This window comes from Odontesthes bonariensis, chromosome 2, assembly GCF_027942865.1.
Source record: "Odontesthes bonariensis isolate fOdoBon6 chromosome 2, fOdoBon6.hap1, whole genome shotgun sequence".
Taxonomy (NCBI): domain Eukaryota; kingdom Metazoa; phylum Chordata; class Actinopteri; order Atheriniformes; family Atherinopsidae; genus Odontesthes; species Odontesthes bonariensis.
The window spans coordinates 39602035-39624408 of NC_134507.1; the positions used below are offsets into that span (position 1 = coordinate 39602035).

The window sequence follows — 22374 nt, forward strand, 5'->3', positions numbered from 1 at the left end:
TGAAGAGTAAACCATCAAAACATGTGAGTTCCTCTCTGAATGTCCAATATTTTCTGATGACTCTTGGTACCTGTCGTATTTCAGCTGGCCATCCTGCTTGGACCATATCCATGACTCTCTGCAGTTCCTCATCAGCTGCTGTTTGTGTTCTGAATGTGTTCAGTTTCTCTTCTGTGATTGGCAGTTGAGCTGTTAGCAGATGGACCTGTTGGTCATCCTCCAGGAGTTGTTCTGCTTTTTCTTTCAGATAGGCTCGACTCAGCGTATCTGCGATGTAGAGCTCCTTCCCAGGCTTTAACACTGCTCCCAGCCCTTCAGAGCTCGCGTCGACTGACAGTGTTGTGTCTTTTTTCACATCAAAATATCTGAGAACGGGGGCTGTGCTCACAAGCATCTTCATCTTCTCAAAGCTTTGCTGCTGCTCAGCATCCCAATGCCAAGCCACATCACTCTCCAGGAGTTTCTGGAGCGGCGCGCTCACGTCAGAGAGGTTTGGGACGAACTTAGCCAGATACTGAAGCATCCCTAGAAACCTCAACAGACCTGCCTTGTCTTCTGGTTCGGGCATGCTCTGTATAGCTCTGACCTTCTCCTGGTCTGGTTTCACTCCTTCTGCAGACAGAATGTGACCGACGTATGTGATCTCTTTCTTTCTTATTTTACATTTGTCTTTGTTCAACTTCAAGTTGATGCTCCTGATCCTGTCCATCAGCGCTCTCAGCCTCTTGTCATGCTGTTCCTCATTTTCACCCCACACCAAGATATCATCCACTATATTCACAACTCCCTCCAAACCTTCCAGTCTCTGTGCAATGCACTTTTGAAACACTTCTGGAGCTGACGACACTCCAAAAGGAAGTCGCAGGAAGCGGTAACGTCCGTACGGGGTGTTGAACGTACATAACTTGGAACTCTCCTCGTCCAACTGTACTTGCCAAAACCCGTGATTGGCGTCCACTACAATGAAAACCTTTACATCTGGTATCTCTGCGGCGATCTCTTCAACCGTGCGTAGTGGATAGCGTTCTCTTTTTATAGCTTTATTGAGGTCTTGGGGATCGATGCAGATTCTCAGTTTGTTGGGCTTCAACCACAGTAATCATGCTGTTCACCCAGTCTGTGGGCTCAGTCTGCTTTACTATAACTCCAAGATCCTCCATTCTATCCAGTTCCGCTTTTATTCTGTCCTTTAGTGCTATTGGCACTTTCCTTGGTGCGTGGATGACAGGGTTGACATCTGGGTTGAGCTGGATGTGGTGCAGTCCTGGCACGCACCCTAGCCCAGTGAACACATCTTCATATTCACTCAGAATGTCAGCGTTGTCTTTGTCATTTACACTGTACACTCTTCTGAGTAATCCTAGCTCTGTGCAGGATTCTCTTCCAAGGATAGCAGGTGAGTCTCTCTCTATGATCTGGAATTCTAACTCGTATTCATTGTCTTTGAAATCACATTTGAGCTTTGCCTTGCCTTTTGTAGTGATCATGTGGCCGGAGTAAGTGACGAGCTTACATCCTGACTTCTGTAGCACTGCGTCCTCTTTTGTGATTTTCTCAAAGTCTCTCATCGACAGCACGTTGCACTCTGCTCCTGTATCAAGCTTCACAGTTAGCACACTGTTGTTTATTTTGAGCTTTTGAGTCCATTTCTCATTGTCATTGTTCATTGTTGAGACTGCATCCAGTTGCAGCTCTGCACCTGTTTGCTCACTTTGTCTGATCTCGATACATTCCATAAACATGACATCATCTTCTAGTTGTTGTTCTATCTCATGTACCTTTTTCTCAGTTTTCCTGTGTTTAAACTGTTGTTTTTATGACCTACACATGCGACTGAAGTGGTTCTTTAATTTGCACTGGTTGCATATTTTCCCATATGCTGGACACTTCTTTGGCTCGTGGATGTAGCCACACCTGTTACATTCTCCTTTCTCTTTGTCAGTGTCAAACTGCTTGTTACTCTCTTTCTTCACTTTGGTAACTTTTATTTTATTCACGGCTACATCAGCTTCCTCATGTAGTGCTTTCATGTGACTTTGTGTTACCTCACTTGCTCGACAGATTCCCACAGCCCTTGTCCGGTCTAAATCCGTTTCCCTGAGCAACCTTGCTCTCACAGCGTCGTTGTTTATGCCACAGACTACGCGATCTTTTATCAGTTCATCTGTTAGCTGTGCAAACTCACAACCCTTTGCTTTGTTCTTGAGGTCCGTCACATAAGCATCAATTTCATTCGGTCCTTGGACTCGGGTAAAGAACACGTGTCTCAGGTAAGTGATGTTCTTCCGTGGCTCACAGTAGTCTCTGAACATTTCTTTCAGTCCGCTAAAACCGTCCACATCTTCGTCAAAGTCCATAGTATTGAATACCTTTATCGCTTCATCTCCAGCCACGTGAAGGAATGTCGCACATTTCACCTTCTCACTCTTCTCCTCGATGCCCGTCGCAATGAGATAGAGTTCAAACTTTTGAATCCACGTTCGGCAGTTTTCTGCCAGATTTCCCTCGAAGCTCAGACTGTTCTGAGGTTTTAACATCTCCATTTTTGACTTCTGACACCATGTAATATTGTGTTAACGTAATATATGAACGGAGACACGGCTGTGACCAAACTTGTTCACTTTACTTCCAGTTCTTCTTCTACGAACACCTCAGCAGGTCGGAGTCATATATACAACATATATCACAAGTTTTTTCCATTTCTCACCTCTATGGGCGATTACCTTAGGTACTCGATAGTAACCCTTTCCCTTCTCTCGGTTAGACCAATTGCTAGTGATGTTACCTCCAACACCGAAGCTCCGAAGCACGCTTCAAACTCGACAGGGTAGTTATAGTGAAGCAGTGGGCCGGAGCTTGCTTCATGTGACGTCACTGATGACGTTTGAACCACTTCACTGCTTCATTCAGACCGAGTCAGCTGACTGCTTCGAGTTGATAGCGGAGCTTTGAAAATTTGCCGCGATTCAGTGTATTCAAGATGGCTGAAGCCCCGGTTCATGTCCCACGTTCTACACGTATTATACGTTATGAACAGCTCTCGTTTTTTGATATTCAGAATTTTGGATTATTCTCTCATGGAGCAACCATCGAGGAAGCGTTCTAAAGTGTGGGAATATTTCCACCCAAACAGTTCCTTCAGCACACCAGCCTCCTCTGTTCCCTGTGACAGAGTATTTTCCAAAGCTGGAGAAATTGACTCAAAAAAAAAAGAAACTGTTTGAGTCCTTCTACTGTGCAAAAACTACTTTTCTTTAATAAAAACACCTGAAGTAACACAAGCACCCTCTTTATTACACCAAGCACACTCCCAAAGAAAATATGAATGACAAACCAAAAATTGTCACATTGTTTTTAAATTATTATTCCATCCATCCATCCATCCATCATCTTCCGCTTCTCCGGGGATCGGGTCGCGGGGGCAGCAGCTTAAGCAGAGAAACCCAGGCGTCCCTGTCCCCGGCCACTTCCTCCAGCTCTTCTGGGGGGACCCCGAGGCGTTCCCCTGCCAGAGATCCAACGTGTCCGGGGTCTTCCCCGGGGTCTCCTCCCAGTGGGACGTGTCTCACCAGGCGTCCAGGAGGCATCCTAACCAGATGCCCGAGCCACCTCATCTGACTCCTCTGGATGCGGAGGAGCAGCGGTTCTACTCCGAGCCCCTCCCGGATGACCGAGCTTCTCACCCTGTCCACCTACTGTCCTGGCGGTGAATCGCCACGCAGCACACACAACCGCCGGCAAAGCAAAATGAAGCATAAACGTCTCGAACCATTAACACAAGTGCAAGACGCAAACGCAAGAGCAGTTAAAAGAGGTATAACTCAGCCTTAAGGGAGAGCCCAGACACCCTGCGGAGGAAACTCATTTCGGCCGCTTGTATTGGCGATCTCGTTCTTTCGGTCACTATCCACAGCTCGTGACCATAGGTGAGGGTAGGAACACAGATTGACCGGTAAATCGAGAGCTTCTCCTTCTGGCTCAGCTGATGGCGCACCGATCCGCCTGTCAACCTCCCGCTGCATTCGTCGCTCACTCGTGAACAAGACCCCGAGATACTTGAACTCCTCCACTTGGGGAAGGATCTCATTCCCGACCCGGAGAGGGCAAATTATTATTTCATGGGTAAATTAATCAATCTTTAATGAGGTACTACAAACCCATGTACAAACCTACAAAATATGTACAACACACATACATACACAAGTGTTATTATATGCATCACATTGGCAGGGCTTCTTATGGTGCAACAATCGCTACGCCAGTAGATGTCACCCAAGGGAATTGAATGAAGCTTCGGGTAGTGAACCACTTTATGACACAATGGTTCAAAATGATTCAATGCTTCAAAAAGCCTCGTTTTGCCATCATTACAAAACAACCCTCAATAAAACATAAAAGAAACTTACCTAACTCTGACAAAAGAAACAGATACACAATCCTACAAAATAACCCCTCCTAACAAACACCAAAACAGGAGAAAACCAGAATCAAACAAACAGTCTGACTAAGTTTCACATATACAACAAGTCAAGGTGTATGACAATCAAGTGGCCAAAGGCACTGAAATGCTGCTCCACAGCCATTAAATAACAGCCAGATGATTGCTAATTGGATGCCTTCTGGGGGGAAGCAGCAGCCAGGCTTGGAGGAGGTGGAGCCTACAACAAAGCAGGACATTACTTCACATCATGCAAACAACATTCACACTGGGTAATGTAACAATGATAATAATAATAATCATCATCATCATCATCACAATAATAATAATAATAGCTTTAACAAATATGCCACAGTTTAAATAATGGGCTATTAGGGCAACATGACTGAAAGTGTTGTAACATGGAAATGACTTATTGGTAAAAAATAATAGCTATCTTAAAACCTGCTGATTTAGTACAAACCGCTTAAAAATAAAATGTGAACAGTTTTTAAGATTTTTCAATAACATTAACCCAAAGGAGCAGATCAATAGCATACAAGGCGCTAAACAGTTAACGTGATTGTGACCATGACTCTGACCTTTCATCATTTGGCTTTGCTTTCATCCAGGAGAGCAGAGAGCTGCTTCCCTGGGCTGCCTGCTGTAGCTCCTTTACCTTTTTCTCTCTTCAGCCTCTCCTTTCTTGGCATTGTGCTGCAATTAGTAAATCAATATACAGACAGAGACAAAGACAATAAAGAGACCAAAAAGTACGAGAAGGAGTTATAGGCTACTGAGTGTTGTCATTACATGAAGGCAGATGGGCATTTTTTGATTTGGGCTAGAGCATTAAACTAGTTTATCAGGTGACCAGTCGGCTAAAAATGCTTATTTGTTTGGTGCTGTATGAGACATTTTACTGCACAACAAAATGATTACACGTTGGGCTTAGAGGGCAAACGGTACGATTTTACTTGATCTGTATGTTACCTGGCTGGTGGGGCACGGGAGAAGAAGCCTGCCTGCGACCTGCCTGCTAAGCTGCTAAGCTGCTGCAGCGCATCTGGTGCGTCCTGCAAACGACCGCGCGAGTTCACGTGACAAAGGAAGAGAGATAGAGGTCGGGTGTGCGTGAGGAGGTGGCTCATTTCGGGGCATTGTTTTCAGTCGTTTTTAATCGCTCAGGTTTTCAAAACATCATTTCAAAACCGGACTCAGTAAAATGTTAATAATAATAATAAGTAAAAAAAAAAAAAAAAAAGTTTCAAAAGGGGGTATCGTTTTGCTATATGTGGCACTCATATGACATCTAAAATTGCAAACCCTGGCTCTTTGGTCTAGGGGTATGATTCTCGCTCTGGGTGCGAGAGGTCTCAGGTTCAAATCCCGGACGAGCCCTTCCCTGGCCTACTGGCCTTGTGTCTCTGCTTTGCTGTGAAATCAGAGAATGATTGAATCAATGACGATAACATTGAATGCATTTGGAATCAAAGCCCCAAATAGGGAAATACAGCTCAAACCTCCATCACTCATTCTGAAGTTGCTTCAAGTCCTTACTTTTTTTTTAAAAAGTATTTTAAAAGGGAAAGACACGCAGCACAGAGCCACTTGGTGCGGGAGTGGAGCCAGGGCCAGCTGCAGCGAGGACTGTAGCCTCTGTACATGGGGCAGCTGCTTAACCCACTACGCCACCAACCGCCCCTACTTCAAGTCCTTCTTAAATGAATTTCTTATCTGGAATTTGAAAGACAGATCCACGCATAAATACCTGTATCATGTTAGCACACCCTCTGCAGTATTATCTAAAGCAGTTTTGGTATTTGTTCTATAAATCCAGATTGAAACGCTTTCAAGTCAATGGTAGAGAAGTGGAGATATAGGCCTGTTCTGTCTTAAAGTTGGGCTTCTTCATAAAATGTGATGTGAATTGGTGGAACCTGGTGGTGAGTATTGACTCATTGGTCTCAGGAGTTTTTGTGGGCTGTTCAGTGTATGTGCCTAATAACTTCACTCATGTTGAGTGAAGGGAGAGCCAACTCCAAACAATATAGGCTCATTGCTCTGGAAAAGTCAAAGAAGAAAGAAAGCAATCACAAATTCCCAGGATTCCATGGCTACGTCAGCTGTCCGCGCGCTCTCACGAAACGCAAAAAGACCACCTTTTGGCTCGTTGGTCTAGGGCAGGGGTCTCCAACAGGTCGCTCGCGAGCTACCAGTAGCTCGCCGCCCCTTTCCAAGTAGCTCGCCAAAGGGCCAATGAATCATACATTAATTTGAAAACTTAATTGGTCTCTCAGCAAACCAGCGACTGGTCACTGACCAGCGACCGCAAATTGAATTTGCTCCCGGGCTAGTCTAGTCACTTGTGGTCGTTTTGCGAGGCTGAAAATCAAAACTTAATCAGGCCAATCAAATCGTGAGGAGCGGGGTCGGGGCCGGGCTACCTAGTGACGACAGAGGTGCTACGTTTCAGTGTGTAGTTCCAGAGAGAGGTAAACAGTGGCTGCGCCCAGCGAACAGGCTTTCGAGTTGGCTTTGGTAGCGACTCTAGAAGATTTTAATATAAAATTTTCTTTGCGAGACGAACAGATAACTGCACTTAAGTTTTTCTTGAAAAAAAAGGACGTTTTCGGAGTTTTGCTCACCGGGTACGGTAAAAGTTTAATTTACCAGCTTGCTCTGTTGGTGGGACGACGCTCTGATTGGTTGTTGCGCCATCCTATTGCGTGGCGTTGAGTGCAGACGCAACTTGACAGACAACCGTTTATCCCGCTCACACTGCTATCCAGCGTCAATAAAAGCTGTACAGGTCTGGCTTGCTAGGCCAGTGAGAAGGAGTTTACGATGGCGACAACATGATCAGTGTTGTCGTTCAGTGCAAAACTGTCATTGTACATTCAGCAAGTGAAAAGCAGAAGATTTCAGCACTTCCCCTCTATCTCAAAGATGCTGGACAGTCACACAGGTGCAGCCAGCGTTTTAAATGTGTCCAAGTATTGTGACCTCTTATCAAGGCTTGGACAGGAGTTTGCTGACAGATTCAGTGACTTTGAGAAACTTGAGCCCTGTGTGACATTTATGGCCAACCCTTTCATGAATGTGGACATAAGTGAGATTTCAGGACAGATGGCTGAACTTTTCTGAGTCGATCCTGAGGAAATGGAAATAGAGGTTATAAACCTTCAGAACAATGTGCAGTTAAAGTCTCAGCAGCATTCACAGCATTTCTGGAGCTTGGTAGAGCCATATGATTATGAAAATCTTCACCAAGCAGCTCTGAAAATGTCTGCTTTGTTTGGGTCTACATACCTCTGTGAGTCAGCTTTTTCTGACATGAATGTCCTGAAATCAAAGCTCAGAACGAGACTGACCGATGAACATTTAAATGACTCCATAAGAGTGAACTTAAGTGGATACACTCCAGCATACACCTCTCTTGTTGACTCCTTGCAGTGTCAGTCATCTCAATAGCTAAAAAGGCTGAACTTCTGAACTTCTGAACACATTCACACACACACACACACACACACACACACACACCTTCACTGCCCAATATTGAACTGAATTAAATGGTTTTTATTGTGAATGCAATTTTTGTTCTTTATTTTTTATGTTTTAATACAGAATGTGAGATGTGGACAGTAACATATTGCAAATGTTCAGGAAAAGAAGGCTTATTGAGTTTGTTTGTTCAAAATGAGCGATGACAATAAATGTTACAAAACACGAGTAGCTCTCGGCCATTTTTATTTTGTGAAAGTAGCTCTCAGAGGGGAAAAGGTTGGAGACCCCTGGTCTAGCGGTATGATTCTCGCTTAGGGTGCGAGAGGTCCCAGGTTCAAATCCCAGACAAGCCCTCATACTTTAATAAACCTATACGGAAAGCTTGATGGTTAACTTTGGGTACCTTCCTTGATCTCAAATGCGTCTCTCTTTGCTCATCCAAATTGTTAATTAAGAGTGCTGATAACAACTGCAAAAATGTCCTGTCTTCCTATATTGTTTGGAGCTGTAGCAGTTGGCTCTCCCTTCACTCAACATGAGTGAAGTTATTGAGGACATAGACTGAACATCCCCAACATTAAAGCCACTAACAGTTAAGTGAACAACTCTTCTTTTTTTTTTACAATGCAATTTTTAGCTAGACAAACCGTTATCCCGGCTTTTACTTGGAGTTTACGTTGACCCTCAACAAGTTTACACTCACAGCAGGGATTTGTAGTGTTACAGATTCATTTACACATACTTTTGGCAACTAATCTCCACTTTAGAATAAGAGAACTTTGAAATAAAAAAAAAGATGGAAGCAACACTGACTGAACATAGACTGAACATGCCCAACGTTAAAGGAGTCTTGGCCCTGTGGTGAAGTGGTGGTTGATTGACGCTGTGACGCTTTGCTTTGCGGTAAGACGTATTGCATCACTTCCTGTTACCTTGCTTGTGTACTGTGGAATTTCTTGCTCCTCTTGGACTATTGATAATCACTTTATTTTTATCTATAACTTACACAATTTTGCATAATTAACTCTATAGCTTACCATTTGTTTCTATCACACTCCTACAGATCTTTAATCTTTATTTTCATTTTTTAGCGGTGTGTCTGGCTCTCTAGCTTAGCATGGCTACCAGTTCTCTCCCTCCATCTCCTGCTTTCACCCTCTCCGTGTGTCAGATGTTTAGTTACTCCTCTGCCTCCTTTAGCGATAATGTACATGTAACAAATGTAGTCTTTTTGTAGTTTTCGAGGCGAGGTTATCTGAATTGGAAGCTCGGCTCTGCACTGTTGAAAATCAACCGATAGCGAGCCAGGCCCCTTTTGCCAGTGTGGAGCCACCTAGCGTAGCTAGCTCAATTAGCCTCCCCCTAGCAGAACCTGAGCAGCCGGGATTACAGGGTGGCTGGGTGACTGTCAGGAAGAGGCATAGCTCTAAAGTCAAGCCCGTTGTTCACCATCGACCTGTCCATGCTTCAAATAGATTTTCCCCACTCAGCGACACACCCGCTCAGGACAAAACCCTGGTAACTGGCAGCTCTATAGTCAGAAACGTGGCATTAGAGACACCAGCGGCCATAGTCAAATGCATTCCAGGGGCCAGAGCGGGCGACATAGAATCCTATTTAAAACTGCTGGCTAAGGATAAACGTAAATACGGTGAAACTGTTATTCACGTCGGCATTAATGACACCCGGTTACGCCAATCGGAGGTCACTAAAATTAATATTGCATCGTTGTGTAATTTTTCCAAAACAATGTGGGACTCCGTAGTTTTCTCTGGACCCCTGCCAAATCTGACCAGTGATGACATGTTTAGCCGCATGTCCTCCTTCAACCGCTGGTTGTCCAGATGGTGTCCAGCAAACAACGTGGGCTACATAGATAATTGGGAATCTTTCTGGAGAAAACCTGGAGAGACGGCATTCATCCCACTTTGGAAGGAGCAGCTCTCATTTCTAGAAATATGGACGTGGTGTCCCTGCAGAAAGTCTTTGAAGCAGGTATGGCTTATGTAGCTCTCAGCAGGGTGACGTCTCTCAGCTGCATGTGTTGTGAGGCCCTGGGTTTTATGGACAGTGCAGGAGAACGCCAGCCTCACAGGAAACTGTCTGCGTAGCACTCCGTTCTGTTTCAGCTTCTCCTCTGCTCTCTCCATGTAAACCAGATTGGCAGATTCTGGAGCTCCACTCTGGATTCTTGCTACACCTGTCTGATTATCCATCCTCAGGCCCAGCTTAGTGATGTGTTGATCATCCTCAGAAGTCACTATGCACATCAGTGTGGCAGAAGCACCGTTAACCAGACTGTTCTGAATGTCAAAGTTTCTGGTGAGCATGACACGAGCACCTTCAGCAGCTTTCAGAGTGTGGGCTAAATCATTTCGGCCTCCCTTACATGGTGTGTCTTTACGGGCCATTCTGCCTGTTCGGGATCTTTCTGGAAGTCATCTGCATCCATCGTGATAATGTTGGAATGGAACAAAGCCAGTGTTGCTGAGTTGTGTTCATCAACCAACTTATTGGTGGGGAAAATGTGCAGAAGCTCAGTGGGACAAAGAGCTGGTTCAGTGATGGCCTGTGACAACAAATCTCTGTCAGCCTGAGACAGCTCATCTGCCTTTGGTTTCACCCCAATCCTGTTCAGCACGTCTGCAAAGGCAACATCATCCTTCTGTCTCATGATCTCAGTCAGAGTGATCATCTGAAAATGTTCCTGCCACAGGTCAGTATCTGCTGGATCGTGTACACACAGAGGTTTAGACTGGCGCACAGGCGGCAGCTGATAGAAATCTCCAACAGCTAAAACTGACATTCCACCAAACGCTCTCTGATTGCCTTTGATCTGTTTCAGTCCTGCGTCCACATAAGCAAAAAGAGGCTTTGAAACCATGGAGATCTCATCGATAATGATGATTTGAGCATTAAAAGGTTCAGATCTGAGTTCATCCAGTTGGTTAGCGAGTCCTTGGATTGGTGCTTTCAGACTGCGTGGCAGCTTCAGCAGAGAGTGCAGTGTTGTGCCACAGATGCTGAAAGCTGCAGTTCCAGTGAAAGAAGAGAGTAAAACAGTTCAAACTCCTCTGCATACAGCTGCAGTTTGCTCAGTATCTTAGATGCCTCTGAGTAAATGCATTTTATCAGGTGGGACTTTCCTGTTCCCGCACCACCGTTGACATAAAAGAAAAACTGCTCTGGATGTAGCTGCAGTTTGCTCAGTATCTTAGATGCCTCTGAGTAAATGCATTTCATCAGGTGGGACTTTCCTGTTCCTGCACCACCGTTGACATAAAAGAAAAACTGCTCTGGATTTAGGCCACACACAAGTTTAATGCAGCAGTCTCTGATAGCATGGAACACACAGGCCTGCTTCTGCTTCAGGTTCTGATACATCTGCCGCAGCACAGCTGGATCCACAGCTGGGGGTTCTCTGATGGCTCTCATTTCTGTCACAGCAGCAGACTGAGGACAATAGTCGGGCACGTTTTCCTGCTCATCGTCTGGCTCTCTCTGCTGCAGCTCATCATCACAACTTCAGATTCAGGAGCCAGATTACACCATTCATCCATCACATGCTCTCTGCTCTCCTCAAACTCTACAAGTGCATTCTCGATCTCCTCAGTGTGTTTCTCATATTAGTCTCTGTGTGTTTGTATAATGCTTTTCACGCTCTCAGGACGGTTTGAGCCTGGGAGCTGGACCCAGCCAGAGTTGTACAAAGACTCGTAGGTTGGAAGATGGGCACTTGGTATTTCATACTCGGATCGGTGAGGAAGGTACAGTCTCAGTAATCTGGCATAAAACTGCTCGGGGTGTTTCTCCTTGGAACATTGGTAATATCTGATGACAGAGGGCTTATCATTTTTCCGCCTTTGGACAAATCCCAGCTCATTCAGAAGTGGTGAAACACCATCCCGCTTTGAGTGGTCTGCACTGACAAACCTGCAGGCAGCAGCAAAATCAGCCGAGCACATCTCCTCATACTCTGGGGTCTCGGGTCTGGCTTTGTATTTGTCACTCAAACTCGTCATCCAGACATTACGAGACTCTGACGGGGTGTCCTCCAAGAATGACATGGGGCGACTCATTTTCACTGGATTGTCATCAGTAGGAATGAACACAACACTGCGTGAGCACTTCTTCATCTTTATTCCACACGCACGAGTCACACACTCCTGAGCACTGATCTCTCTCTTTCTGGAGTAAGCCTGCATGACAGCTCTCATCTCATCACACTCATTAACTCTGTCCATGTTGGAATTCTCCATGACAGTTTGCAGGTACTCTGACAGACCACTTTCCTTCTTTGGGATGTATTTAGTCAGATACTGTACACACGAGTAAGCAGCTGCCCTGCAGCGAACATCATGTGCTGATTGGCTGCTTTATCTGTCAATCACTGACACTGCCCACAGGAACAGGACAGTATATTCAGCAATAAGGTAATACTTTCTGCTGACATGGCAGACTCGCTTTAACTGGAAACACTTGAGATATTTATATTACATTTACATTATATTACAACAACAGATATTTAGATATAAATATAAATGTATGTTTATCCGTCAAGTGACGACTGTGCACATTTTTGTGAATTTTTTAAAGTTAAGCAGTTTGTTGAAATTTTGTTAATAGTACAAAAGAAATTTGTGTCTTACAATGAAATCAAGTGACAGGTTTAGGATTATTAGAACTTCCATCTTTCAAAGTGTTTTTCCCCTGAAATCCTGTCAGTTTTAGCCCTGTTATATGTGTAACCTGGACCTCTTGTAGCTGTTGTACTGTTATTTAAGAGTCGTAACCTTTAATTTTATCACAATAACATGGTGTGTTAGACTTAAATGTTATAAAATGTAATCTCAGCAAGAGACATTATTAAAACTTTAATCAGAGTTCCCCAAAATGACTAATACGGTGCATGATTCTATCAGAAGTTCAATGGATACAGTCAAACTTGCATGAGATATATACTGACCGAGGGAACGGACCTGTCCTGCATAATGTTAATCTCAGCCTTTTGTGTAAATGGCAGAGCAGAGCCTTCCGTTATCAGGCCCCTCTCTGTGGAACCAGCTGCCAGTTTGGCTTCAGGAAGCAGACACCCTCTCTACCTTTAAGATCAGGCTTAAAACTTTCCTTTCTGATGAAGCTTATAGTTAGGGATGGCTCAGCTGAGCCTGAAACATCCCATAGTTCTGCTGCTGTAGGCCCAGCCTGCTGGGGGAGCTCCCATGATGCACCTCTCCTCTCCATGTACATGTGACATCATTGTTGTCATTAACTTGTTCCTCTCTCTCAGCAGGTGTCCCTGGCCTGGTGTTACGCTGCTTGTTGTCCCCTCTTTTCTGTCCTCTCAGCCCCAGCTGCTCCAGGCAGATGGCCGCCCTTCCTGGTTCTGGCTCTGATGGAGGTTTCTTCCTGTTAAAACGGAGTTTTTTGTTCCCACAGTTCTGTGCGTGCTCGGGATTGAACAGAAGTTACGGTGCATTTTGTAGGATTCCTTAGCTAAGCTACTTCTTTTAATTGTGTCTGTGTTAATAAAACTGAACTGAAATGACAAATAAATGAACATGTGCATCTGAACTGTTATATGTTACGTTAAAACAGAGTACTGAAATATGTCTTTATTGAATAGATGAATAAATCTGAAGTCTGATTGTGTCCAGGGTTTCTTCCAGGTGTCCTCCCTCTGTCACCATCTCACATCTGAAATTCCTGTCAGTAGCATTTCAGAGCTGAGCCTTGGTTGGGAGAGTTTTTATCTTCACTTTATCTTCACAGACTATATTACCACAGCAATACAACTGAGCCAAATGCTGGATTTAAATTCATTTTTATTATATTTTCAAAGAAACGTCATTAATAAAAAACAGAACATAGAACATAAAACAATATTAACTATGTGTAACCTATATACATATATATGAAATTTATTCTGCCAGAGGGCAGGGTCTTTCCACTGCCTCAATGTTAATGATTTTTTTCCCAATATATTTTATATTTAGAAACACTTTACCCTTTTCAAGGGCTCCCACAAGTCCTGGGAAATATAAAAGACTTCGGTGCTGGACATGAGGAGCTCCAGCACCCCCCTTGTGCTGCTCTCCATCACGCCCATCACCTCCACTCCAGCTGCCTCATCAGTCACAACCAGCACCTGCCAAAACAAACAGCACTTATGTCCCATAATACCTTGCAGCTAGATATTAAACCCCTTTCTTACTCCTTGTTTATTTCTTTAATCTCTTTCTCAATTGTGTCAGATCATTTGCCATTTTATGTCTGTATAATATACACTAGATTGCCAAAAGTATTCACTCACTCATCCAGATAATTAAATTCAGGGGTTCCCATCACTTCCATGGCCACAGGTGTAGAAATGCAAGCCCCTCGGCATGCAGACTGCTTCTACAAGCATCTGTGAAAGAATGGCTCGCTCTCAGGAGCTCAGTGGATTCCAGCGTGGTGCCATGATAGGATGCCACCTGTGCAACAAGTCCAGTGGAGACATTTCCTCGCTCCTAAATATCCCACAGTCAGCTGTCAGTGGTGTTAGAACAAAGTGGAAGCGACTGGGAACGCCAGCAGCTCAGCCACCAAGTGGTCGGCCACGTAAAATGACAGAGCGGGTTTGGAGGTCTGTAGCAATTGACTCTGCAGAAGGTTGGCGACCTTTCTGCAGAGTCAAGTGCTGCAGACCTCCAAACTTCATGTGGCCTTTTACATGTTTAAACCAGAGAAAACAACTCCTTGTATGTGCCTACCGACTTGGCAAATAAAGCTCATTCTGATTCTGATTAGAATGTGTTTTTAGATTAGATGAATTAGAATGCTTTTTACTTCTACATTGCTGTAGGCCCTACAGTGTAGGGTGTTGTGTGCAGGAAGTCCCCTCCTGCATCCATGTTGGACTTTAAGTGGGTAATCCTGCACTGGCTGCCGAGGTCCAGCTCCTGGACTGCAGCTTCCCGCCACAGCGTGAGGGAGGCAGAAGCTTTATCCTGTACAGAACACAGTATGAGATGTCAGAACTATAAAGGCACCAGAGATTACTCTGTAATGTGCAGCCTACAAGTGACCACAGTAAACATATAAACAACCAGCGCCGCAGAAAGAGACAGTTAGCACACTCCCATAGACTACTAAGGTACTCACAGAATATGAAAGTTATCTTATTTTATCTTCCCTTATCTAGAAACAACAGAGGTTGTCCCTCCTCTCCAATCCTCCCGTTCTCTGGTCTTACCTGCTGCAGCTTCACCTCACGCAGCGGGACCTCCTCTCTCCCACTGCGGACCTTTTTCACAGCTGAGAGCTAAATAAGAACAAGTTCAGTCACTTAGTGATCTAATTAGACCTAAACATGTCGTTGCAACAGCTTTTCTGTAATAAAACATTTCAAATACTGGTAGGCATTACTTTGTCTACCTAAAATGTTTGTATCTCTGAATTACAATTAAGCACGGTAATTTATCTGAGTGTATTAGTGTGTTCTTCTGATGAAGACAAATCAACATACCTGAACAACTTTGCCCTCCAGTGTGAGGAGGCCCTTTGTCCCCTTCACATTCTTTATAGTTGTGTGTAGGGACGGGGGACAGAGGAGGGCTTTCCTGCAAAGGGGTCCATCCTGCAAACCTTGCAGCACCAACCCCGCTCCATGCTGTCAGAGGTGGAGAAGATCATTAGGCTTTCCCTGGCCCTGCCCATATCTGTCACGGCATCTGAGCGCTCTTTCTCAGCCTGAAAACCTGGCTGCGCAGCACCATGACGCAGGAGAGACTAACACATTTGGCCATTATGAACACTCACAGTGACCTTATGGATAAATTGGCTTAAACAATTTATCAAGAACACATCTTCAATTTGGAACTTCATACCGAATTTAATTTTCTCTAAATTAGGAGGCCTAAATTTCTTTTTACTTTGTAATTATAATGTTGAAAAAATCCCCTCAAAACTATCCTACTTTCATAAACAGATGCTTCTTTCTTGGTCATTGATCTACAAACATAATTTTCCCCCACATAGATACTACATATGGAACAATATTGGTATGAAGTTCCAAATTTAAAATGGGTTCTTGATAAATTGTTGCCAATTGCCAATTTATTTTGAAAATAATACCACCTCAAACCAACTGGGTTATGTGTAGCACACGGAGCAAGACACCTGAGCTCAGCCACTCTGCTGGGAAATAATATGGGCACGGAGCGCAAAAAGAGCGAGATGAGGAGGTAACTGGGCTATTTAGTCCATCCCACCTGCAGTCAATGGCCATTTACCCTTATTGCGGTGTGCAATTAGGGCCGTCATGACTCATAGGATGCGAAAGCATCTATGCTACTACACCAGCCTTCACCATTTCCCCAAGGAAAGACAGCGCCAGTGCATTATGAACCTCATTTATCCTCCTCTCTGCATCAAACACATTCATGCTGCCTTAACTGAAAACTGTCATTTCCACCTTGCAAATTTGAAAGTCAGGCCAAAATGCCATCGCTGTCAATTTGGGGAAAACGGAAAACTCATGCTACAACATTTCAAATGTGAGACTTTCAAAGTAATTAGGCTTTGGAACTTTTCAAAGGTTTTAAGATAATCACAGGACTATGGTGGGAAACCGCCAAAACTCGCCTTAACCATGGCCTGAACAGGCTAACGTTATGCCTGTTTGGTTCGTTAGCTAGCTAACTAATGCTAACGTTAGCTAGTGAACGCTAACAGTCAGAGCAGTAATTAAAACATATTAACAAACATACTTGCTTGATAACTTACCTTATTTATTCTTCTTCAAAAGAATTAAAAAATCTGAAAAAGTGGACTCAGCAGGCTGCCCTCAGTGCCCCGGCCTGTGTGCTGGACTGCTGCGTTGCTGACATAGACCTAATATACTTCGCTGAGCGGGAGAGACTGAATGTTGCACCATGCACACTTCTTCTTCTTTGAATGCGCAGTGGGAGTGAGACTGTGTTGCTACTTATTGTTGAGTGAGCTTCACTCTAAATAAAGTCATCTTCACTCTAAACACTAAGTTTTTTGCATTTTTCACCATGCAACTAACTTTTACTTCATAAAATCAGTCATAAGTGCATATGGTAATTAACCTAGTAAAGTTAAGGAATGTATGTATGTCAGGGCAGCTATTGGACTTTACAGTGAAGATGTATTGTATATAGACAATCCATGAGCCTAGTCAAGCGGTGAAGTTGTAAAGCAATGAGATTGCTGAGATTTTCTCATGAGAATGAGAAAAAAGTGATCAGAGCTTCATCCTCTGTGGCTGGTTGACTGTTAGAGCTTCCAGCTGCCTCTAACTCCCACACCTCAAAAAACAAATGTCCCTCACAGGGTAGACATCTCAGGTGATGTTCTGACTGGGGTGGTTTATATAATCTGTGTAGAAGTGTTTGTGTTCTACCACCCAGGAATATACAATTGGTGATCCATCAGCTACTATTTATAACACTCTCATGCTCTCTCCTTCACCGTGACGGTGCTGCTGTCAACACAAATAATTATTAACTTCCGTCACAGGAATGGATGTTAATGACATGATTTTTATCCACAAGGACAATTCTTTCCAATTCTTAAAAAAAATACAGTTATATTTACTTCTTCGCCCTGCATGTCTTTTGTTGAAACATCTGACCATAACCCTGTGACACACACACAAACACACGCACACACACAGACACACAGACACGAGGAAGTTAACCCGCTTCGGCTGCTGCTGATTGGTTGCCAGACGCCTCTGTTTCTATTGGCTCTCAGTCTCCATGTTTCTGATCCTGGACCTGCTGAGATGTCCCAGGCCATTGTTGGCTTTGATCTTCATACATTTAACTTTGTCCTGAGCGGGCGGGAGTGCAAAGTTGTACCATCTGAAACGGCTGAAGAGTGCTCACTGCAGCGGGTGGGCGGAGGTGCAAAGTGACGCTTTGTAGGCAAAAAAAGAGCACCGCCACAAGTGCGCATTGTGCCAGGAAGGGCCCTCGGACGTGAAACAGTGGAGGGTTATCACTTCTCGGCCTTTTGGCTAAGACTGTGATCGCCTCCTGTGGGTGGACTATTTTATGCCTTTTCGGCACTAAATTTTCTCCCTTTGGAGGTTCTTTTTTGTGTTTGATCAAAGTATTCCAAGTCTTTTGTAGTTGGAGTTCTTTGTATTTAAATTTTTCTGTATTACCCTTTTTTTTCCCCCCAGTGTCGGTGTTCCGTTTTTTTTAGAGGAACGTAAGTATCCCTTTTTAGTAGCTTTTTATCCACTTTTTACTCTTTTATTTGGCTTTTAGTGTGATATTTATTTTTGTTCTTTTAAGCATTTTATTTAAAAACTGTTTGTGGTGCCTCCATCATGTCGGCTAACTATGCTGGCATGAGGAGGCACCACAGCGCTAGATTTTTATTTAAAGAAAAAGAAGGAAAGCATATAGAGATGTCCAGATTGGACTTCTCTCGGAAGCTAATTCAAAACATATTGAACTTCAAGCCAGACGATTTGAATTGCATCCTGTCACTGCCTTTTAACAAAGGTTTCGATGTAAGTTTTCGCACTGCAGCTTTGCTGCAAGAGTTTTGGACAAGATTTGAAAATGTGCAAGCCCAGTTTTCTGCGTTTACTGTTGAGAAACTTACTGACAATACTCTGAAGACAGTAATTGTCAGAATGTTCAATGAAATGGTGAACGCAGAAGATATCTCTATATGGTTGGGAAGATTCTGCACTGTTAAAGGCCAGGCAATGAAGGTGAGGGATGTCGACGGCATCTGGAACTGCGCCTGGAGGGTCCCCATCCAACAATGGCAAGACCCCCAGGGCTTCCAGGGCCTGAAACATCTCCCATCAATGATTGTCTTGGGAGAAAACAGAGGCTACATCCACTACCAGGGACAGCCCAAACTCTGCCGCAAGTGTGGGGAGCACGGGCACCTGGTGGAGGCCTGCACGAAGGTGTTTTGTGGCAAATGTAGAGGAATCGGTCACACCTTCGAAGAGTGTACTCATGGCTAGGGCTGTCGCGATAACCGCAAAATGCAATCACCGCGGTGCTGAGAGGACCTCCGCGGTGCGTGTCCAGGCCACCGCCACCACCGCCCACCGCACGCCCCCTTGCACGCGCAGAACAACTCGAGAAACTAAAAGAGTTTTTAAGACTGCACAGTAGATACAAAGCGACTGACAGAACTGATACTTTTTTTAAGACGGCACAGTAATACTGATGCATTGTATATTCCCCGCAAGGCAGGAGAAACACATTAACACAGCTAGGTGCCGCGTTTCTGTCGTCATCTTTGCATATAGGCACCGCACACGCACACACGTCTGCATGCTACTCGTTGTGGTCTCATTCTCCCTCAGCAGCTGATATTACAAGAATATGCCTACTCAGTGTCGTAGCAATAGAAGTTAAAATAAAATGCCGTGGCCTACCTTTATCCCGGCTTTACTCCTCTGCCTAGTCCGGACACTTTATGGCTTTGAATCTTCCCTTATTATCCATGTTTAACGTTGTAAATGCGACCGTCTAATATCAACAATAAACTAGCTTCCACAGAACCACGGCTTGGTGTGCACATTTGCTGTTGGGAAATACCTGATCATTTCAACAAAACTGTGTAGGTGAAACGTATTCTCAGAGTAGTTTGTTAATTGTCTGTTCGTGTTGCCACAATGTGTTTATTGTGTATTGCTTTGTCATCAAGAAGTGTACTACGATGCCGTTTATTATTCCTGTCCGGTCCCACTGTTGTGCTGCTAGCACTTAGCCAAGTCGAAATCTCTCGATATCGCGAGATTTGCGTTAGGTTACGGTGGCCCTTTGCAAATACTGTATTATATACATTTGCGCATATTTGTCAAATGTATGAATATAGGCTATATTTATAAAAATATATACAAATGTAGGCCTATATGTATATAAAAACATTTGTACACATGATAGCCTGCAAATGTAAGTAAGCCTTTAGAAACATATGATTTTGATATGCTGAAAGCATCATGTATAGGCTATACATCATGCTTTCAGCGGGAAAGTAGAACAATAAAGTTCAACAACTGAAAGATGGCAGCACCAGCGCTTGTTCCCAAGCAACACGTTACGTCTCCCATTTGGGAACATTTTGGCTTTCAGCCCAACGAGAAAGGAGAGCCAGCTAATTTAGATGAGGCGGATTGTAAGATCTGTTTTCGAAAACTCCAAGTGAAAAGGGGGAACACCTCCAATCTGCGCTCGCATCTGGCAAGTTACCATCCAGCGGTTGAGGTGAGACTGCCCCCGCCCGCTGGATCCACTCAGAGCCAGGCAGCAGCAGGTGCCAGCCGGCAGCTTGGAGTCGCTGAAGCCTTTGCGAGGGCTGTCAAGTATGGCGCGGGAAGCGAGCGACACAGGGGCCTGACGGATGCGGTGGTGAGGTACCTGGTGGAGGAGATGGTTCCTTTCAACACAGTCGAAAAGCCATCATTCAGGGCACTGTTAAATAAATTTGACCGACAATACGAACTGCCGGGGAAGACCTATTTTTCTCAGACAGCTGTACCAAAGATGTACAGCACAGCCAGGGCAGCCGTTCAGTGTGAGCTGAGGGAAGTTGATTTTTTTTCTGCCACCACTGATATGTGGTCAAGTGTCAACATGACTCCATACATGACCGTCACGGTTCATTTCTTGGCAAGTGACTGGACTTTAAAAACTAGATGTCTGGAAACGGTATTCATGCCCCAGAACCACACCGCAGAGAACATCGCAGAGGCTCTCCACAGCGCGTTTGACGCATGGTCACTAGACCAGAATAAGTTGGCATGCATTACGACCGACAACGGAGCAAACATTGTGGCAGCAGTGAGGAAACTTCAGTGGACCTGGCTTAATTGTTTTGGCCACAATCTGCACCTTGCTGTAACCAACGCAATGGCCAGCGTCAAGGACAGAACGGGCCGAGCAATGGGCCTGTGCCATTCTTTGGTGAGTGCCTTTTCGCAGAGCTGGCCGAAGAGGAGGGATCTGGCGAAAGCGCAAGCGGAGCTCCAAGCCCCGCAGCACGGGCTGATCATGGACTGTCCAACAAGATGGGGCTCTAAGCAAAGGATGGTGGAGCGGGTGTTGGAGCAGACCACTGCCATACAGCGCGTTCTTGTGAACGATCGGCGCCATCAACATCTAATTCCCAGCTGGCAGGATATTGCAGTTTTGCAGTCGGTGAATGCTGCGTTGAAGCCTGCCGCCGAATTCACTGACCTGCTGTCTGGTGAGGCATATGTCACGGTTTCCTCCATCAAGCCCGTGCTAAAGCTCCTCACCGAAGACGTCCTTAAACCTTCTGATGACGACACCACGTTAACAGCTGACATCAAGAGGAAGATGTGTTCTGTCCTGGATAACAAGTACAGCCCTATTTTACACAAACTTCTGGAAAAGGCCTGTTTGCTGGACCCCAGATACCGGGGCAAACATTTCGATTGGGAGGAGGCAAAGTGTGCGCTCATCGATGAGATGCTGAGCATGGGAGATGGGGGGAGCGGCGCGTCACCTGCTGTAGGCATATCTGTGGAACAAACAGCGATGCCACCACCCGCCAAAAAGAGAACCCTTGGGGACCTACTAAAGGCACAAGTAACCACCTCTGCTGCTGTCCCCATGAGAATTCGAGCTGACAGCGAGCTCACGCGCTATCTCCAGGAGGAGCCGCTGGACTCCAACGCAGATCCGCTCGCGTGGTAGAGAGAAAAGCAGTTCCGCTTCCCTCTCCTCTCCAAAATTGCACGCAAGTACATGTGCATATGCGCAACAAGTGCACCCTCGGAGAGGGTGTTCAGCACCGCTGGAAGCATCGTTACCCATTTAAGGTCGTCTCTCAAACCTGAAAAGGTTAACATGCTGGTTTTTCTTGCTCGCAACAAGGACATATAGGAAGTGTTGAGTCTTACATGTTGTGAAATGTTATGTTATGAGTTTTAATTATATTAAGTTGATATGGTTCATTAAAATATATAAATGTAAGACGTAAGGGCCTTGCCTAGGCTATGTATTCATTGTTGCATTAAGCTTTACGACCCCAAGTGAAAGTTATTAACTGCTGACTGAAATATCATACTGTTTTATAAATAACAAGCAAATTTTAAACAACCGATTCCGATGTGTGTCGTTTTTTTAGGCTACTTGTTTTGCAACATATTCAGCCTTATAATCAGTGTTTTATCAACTTGTCTGGGTGGATGGTGTTTAAAAAAACATTTAGAAATAAGCTCTTGTAAATTAACTTTTAAATCATAAAAAATAAAAAAATTGATAACTTAATGTAACTTTTTAAGTGCAAAACCATATGAACCTGAAAGACATTTTTACTTACAGAAGATAAAAAAACAGAAGAAAAAAAAAACATTTGTAAACTTTTCTGCTCATTCAGTTACTGTGAGTGACAGCACCGCGCGCAGGGAGCCAGACTCACAAAGGAGCGCA

At 44.5% G+C, this 22374-nt stretch overlaps 1 protein-coding gene and 1 pseudogene across 1 annotated transcript; both read left to right on the forward strand.

The window, feature by feature from the left end:
- The first annotated feature begins 9041 nt into the window (after positions 1–9041).
- On the forward strand, positions 9042–10035 carry LOC142388085 (uncharacterized; annotated as a pseudogene).
- A 9945-nt stretch (positions 10036–19980) lies between these two features.
- Positions 19981–21636, forward strand: LOC142388093 (E3 SUMO-protein ligase ZBED1-like). Its single transcript, XM_075472994.1, has one exon. It carries the CDS (start codon positions 19981–19983, stop codon positions 21634–21636), a length of 1656 nt encoding a protein of 551 aa, XP_075329109.1.
- Positions 21637–22374: the final 738 nt, after the last annotated feature.

Bases quoted from the DNA above. Each gene is read 5' to 3' on its own strand.
- LOC142388093 (XM_075472994.1), top strand. From the start codon at position 19,981: ATGGCAGCACCAGCGCTTGTTCCCAAGCAACACGTTACGTCTCCCATT.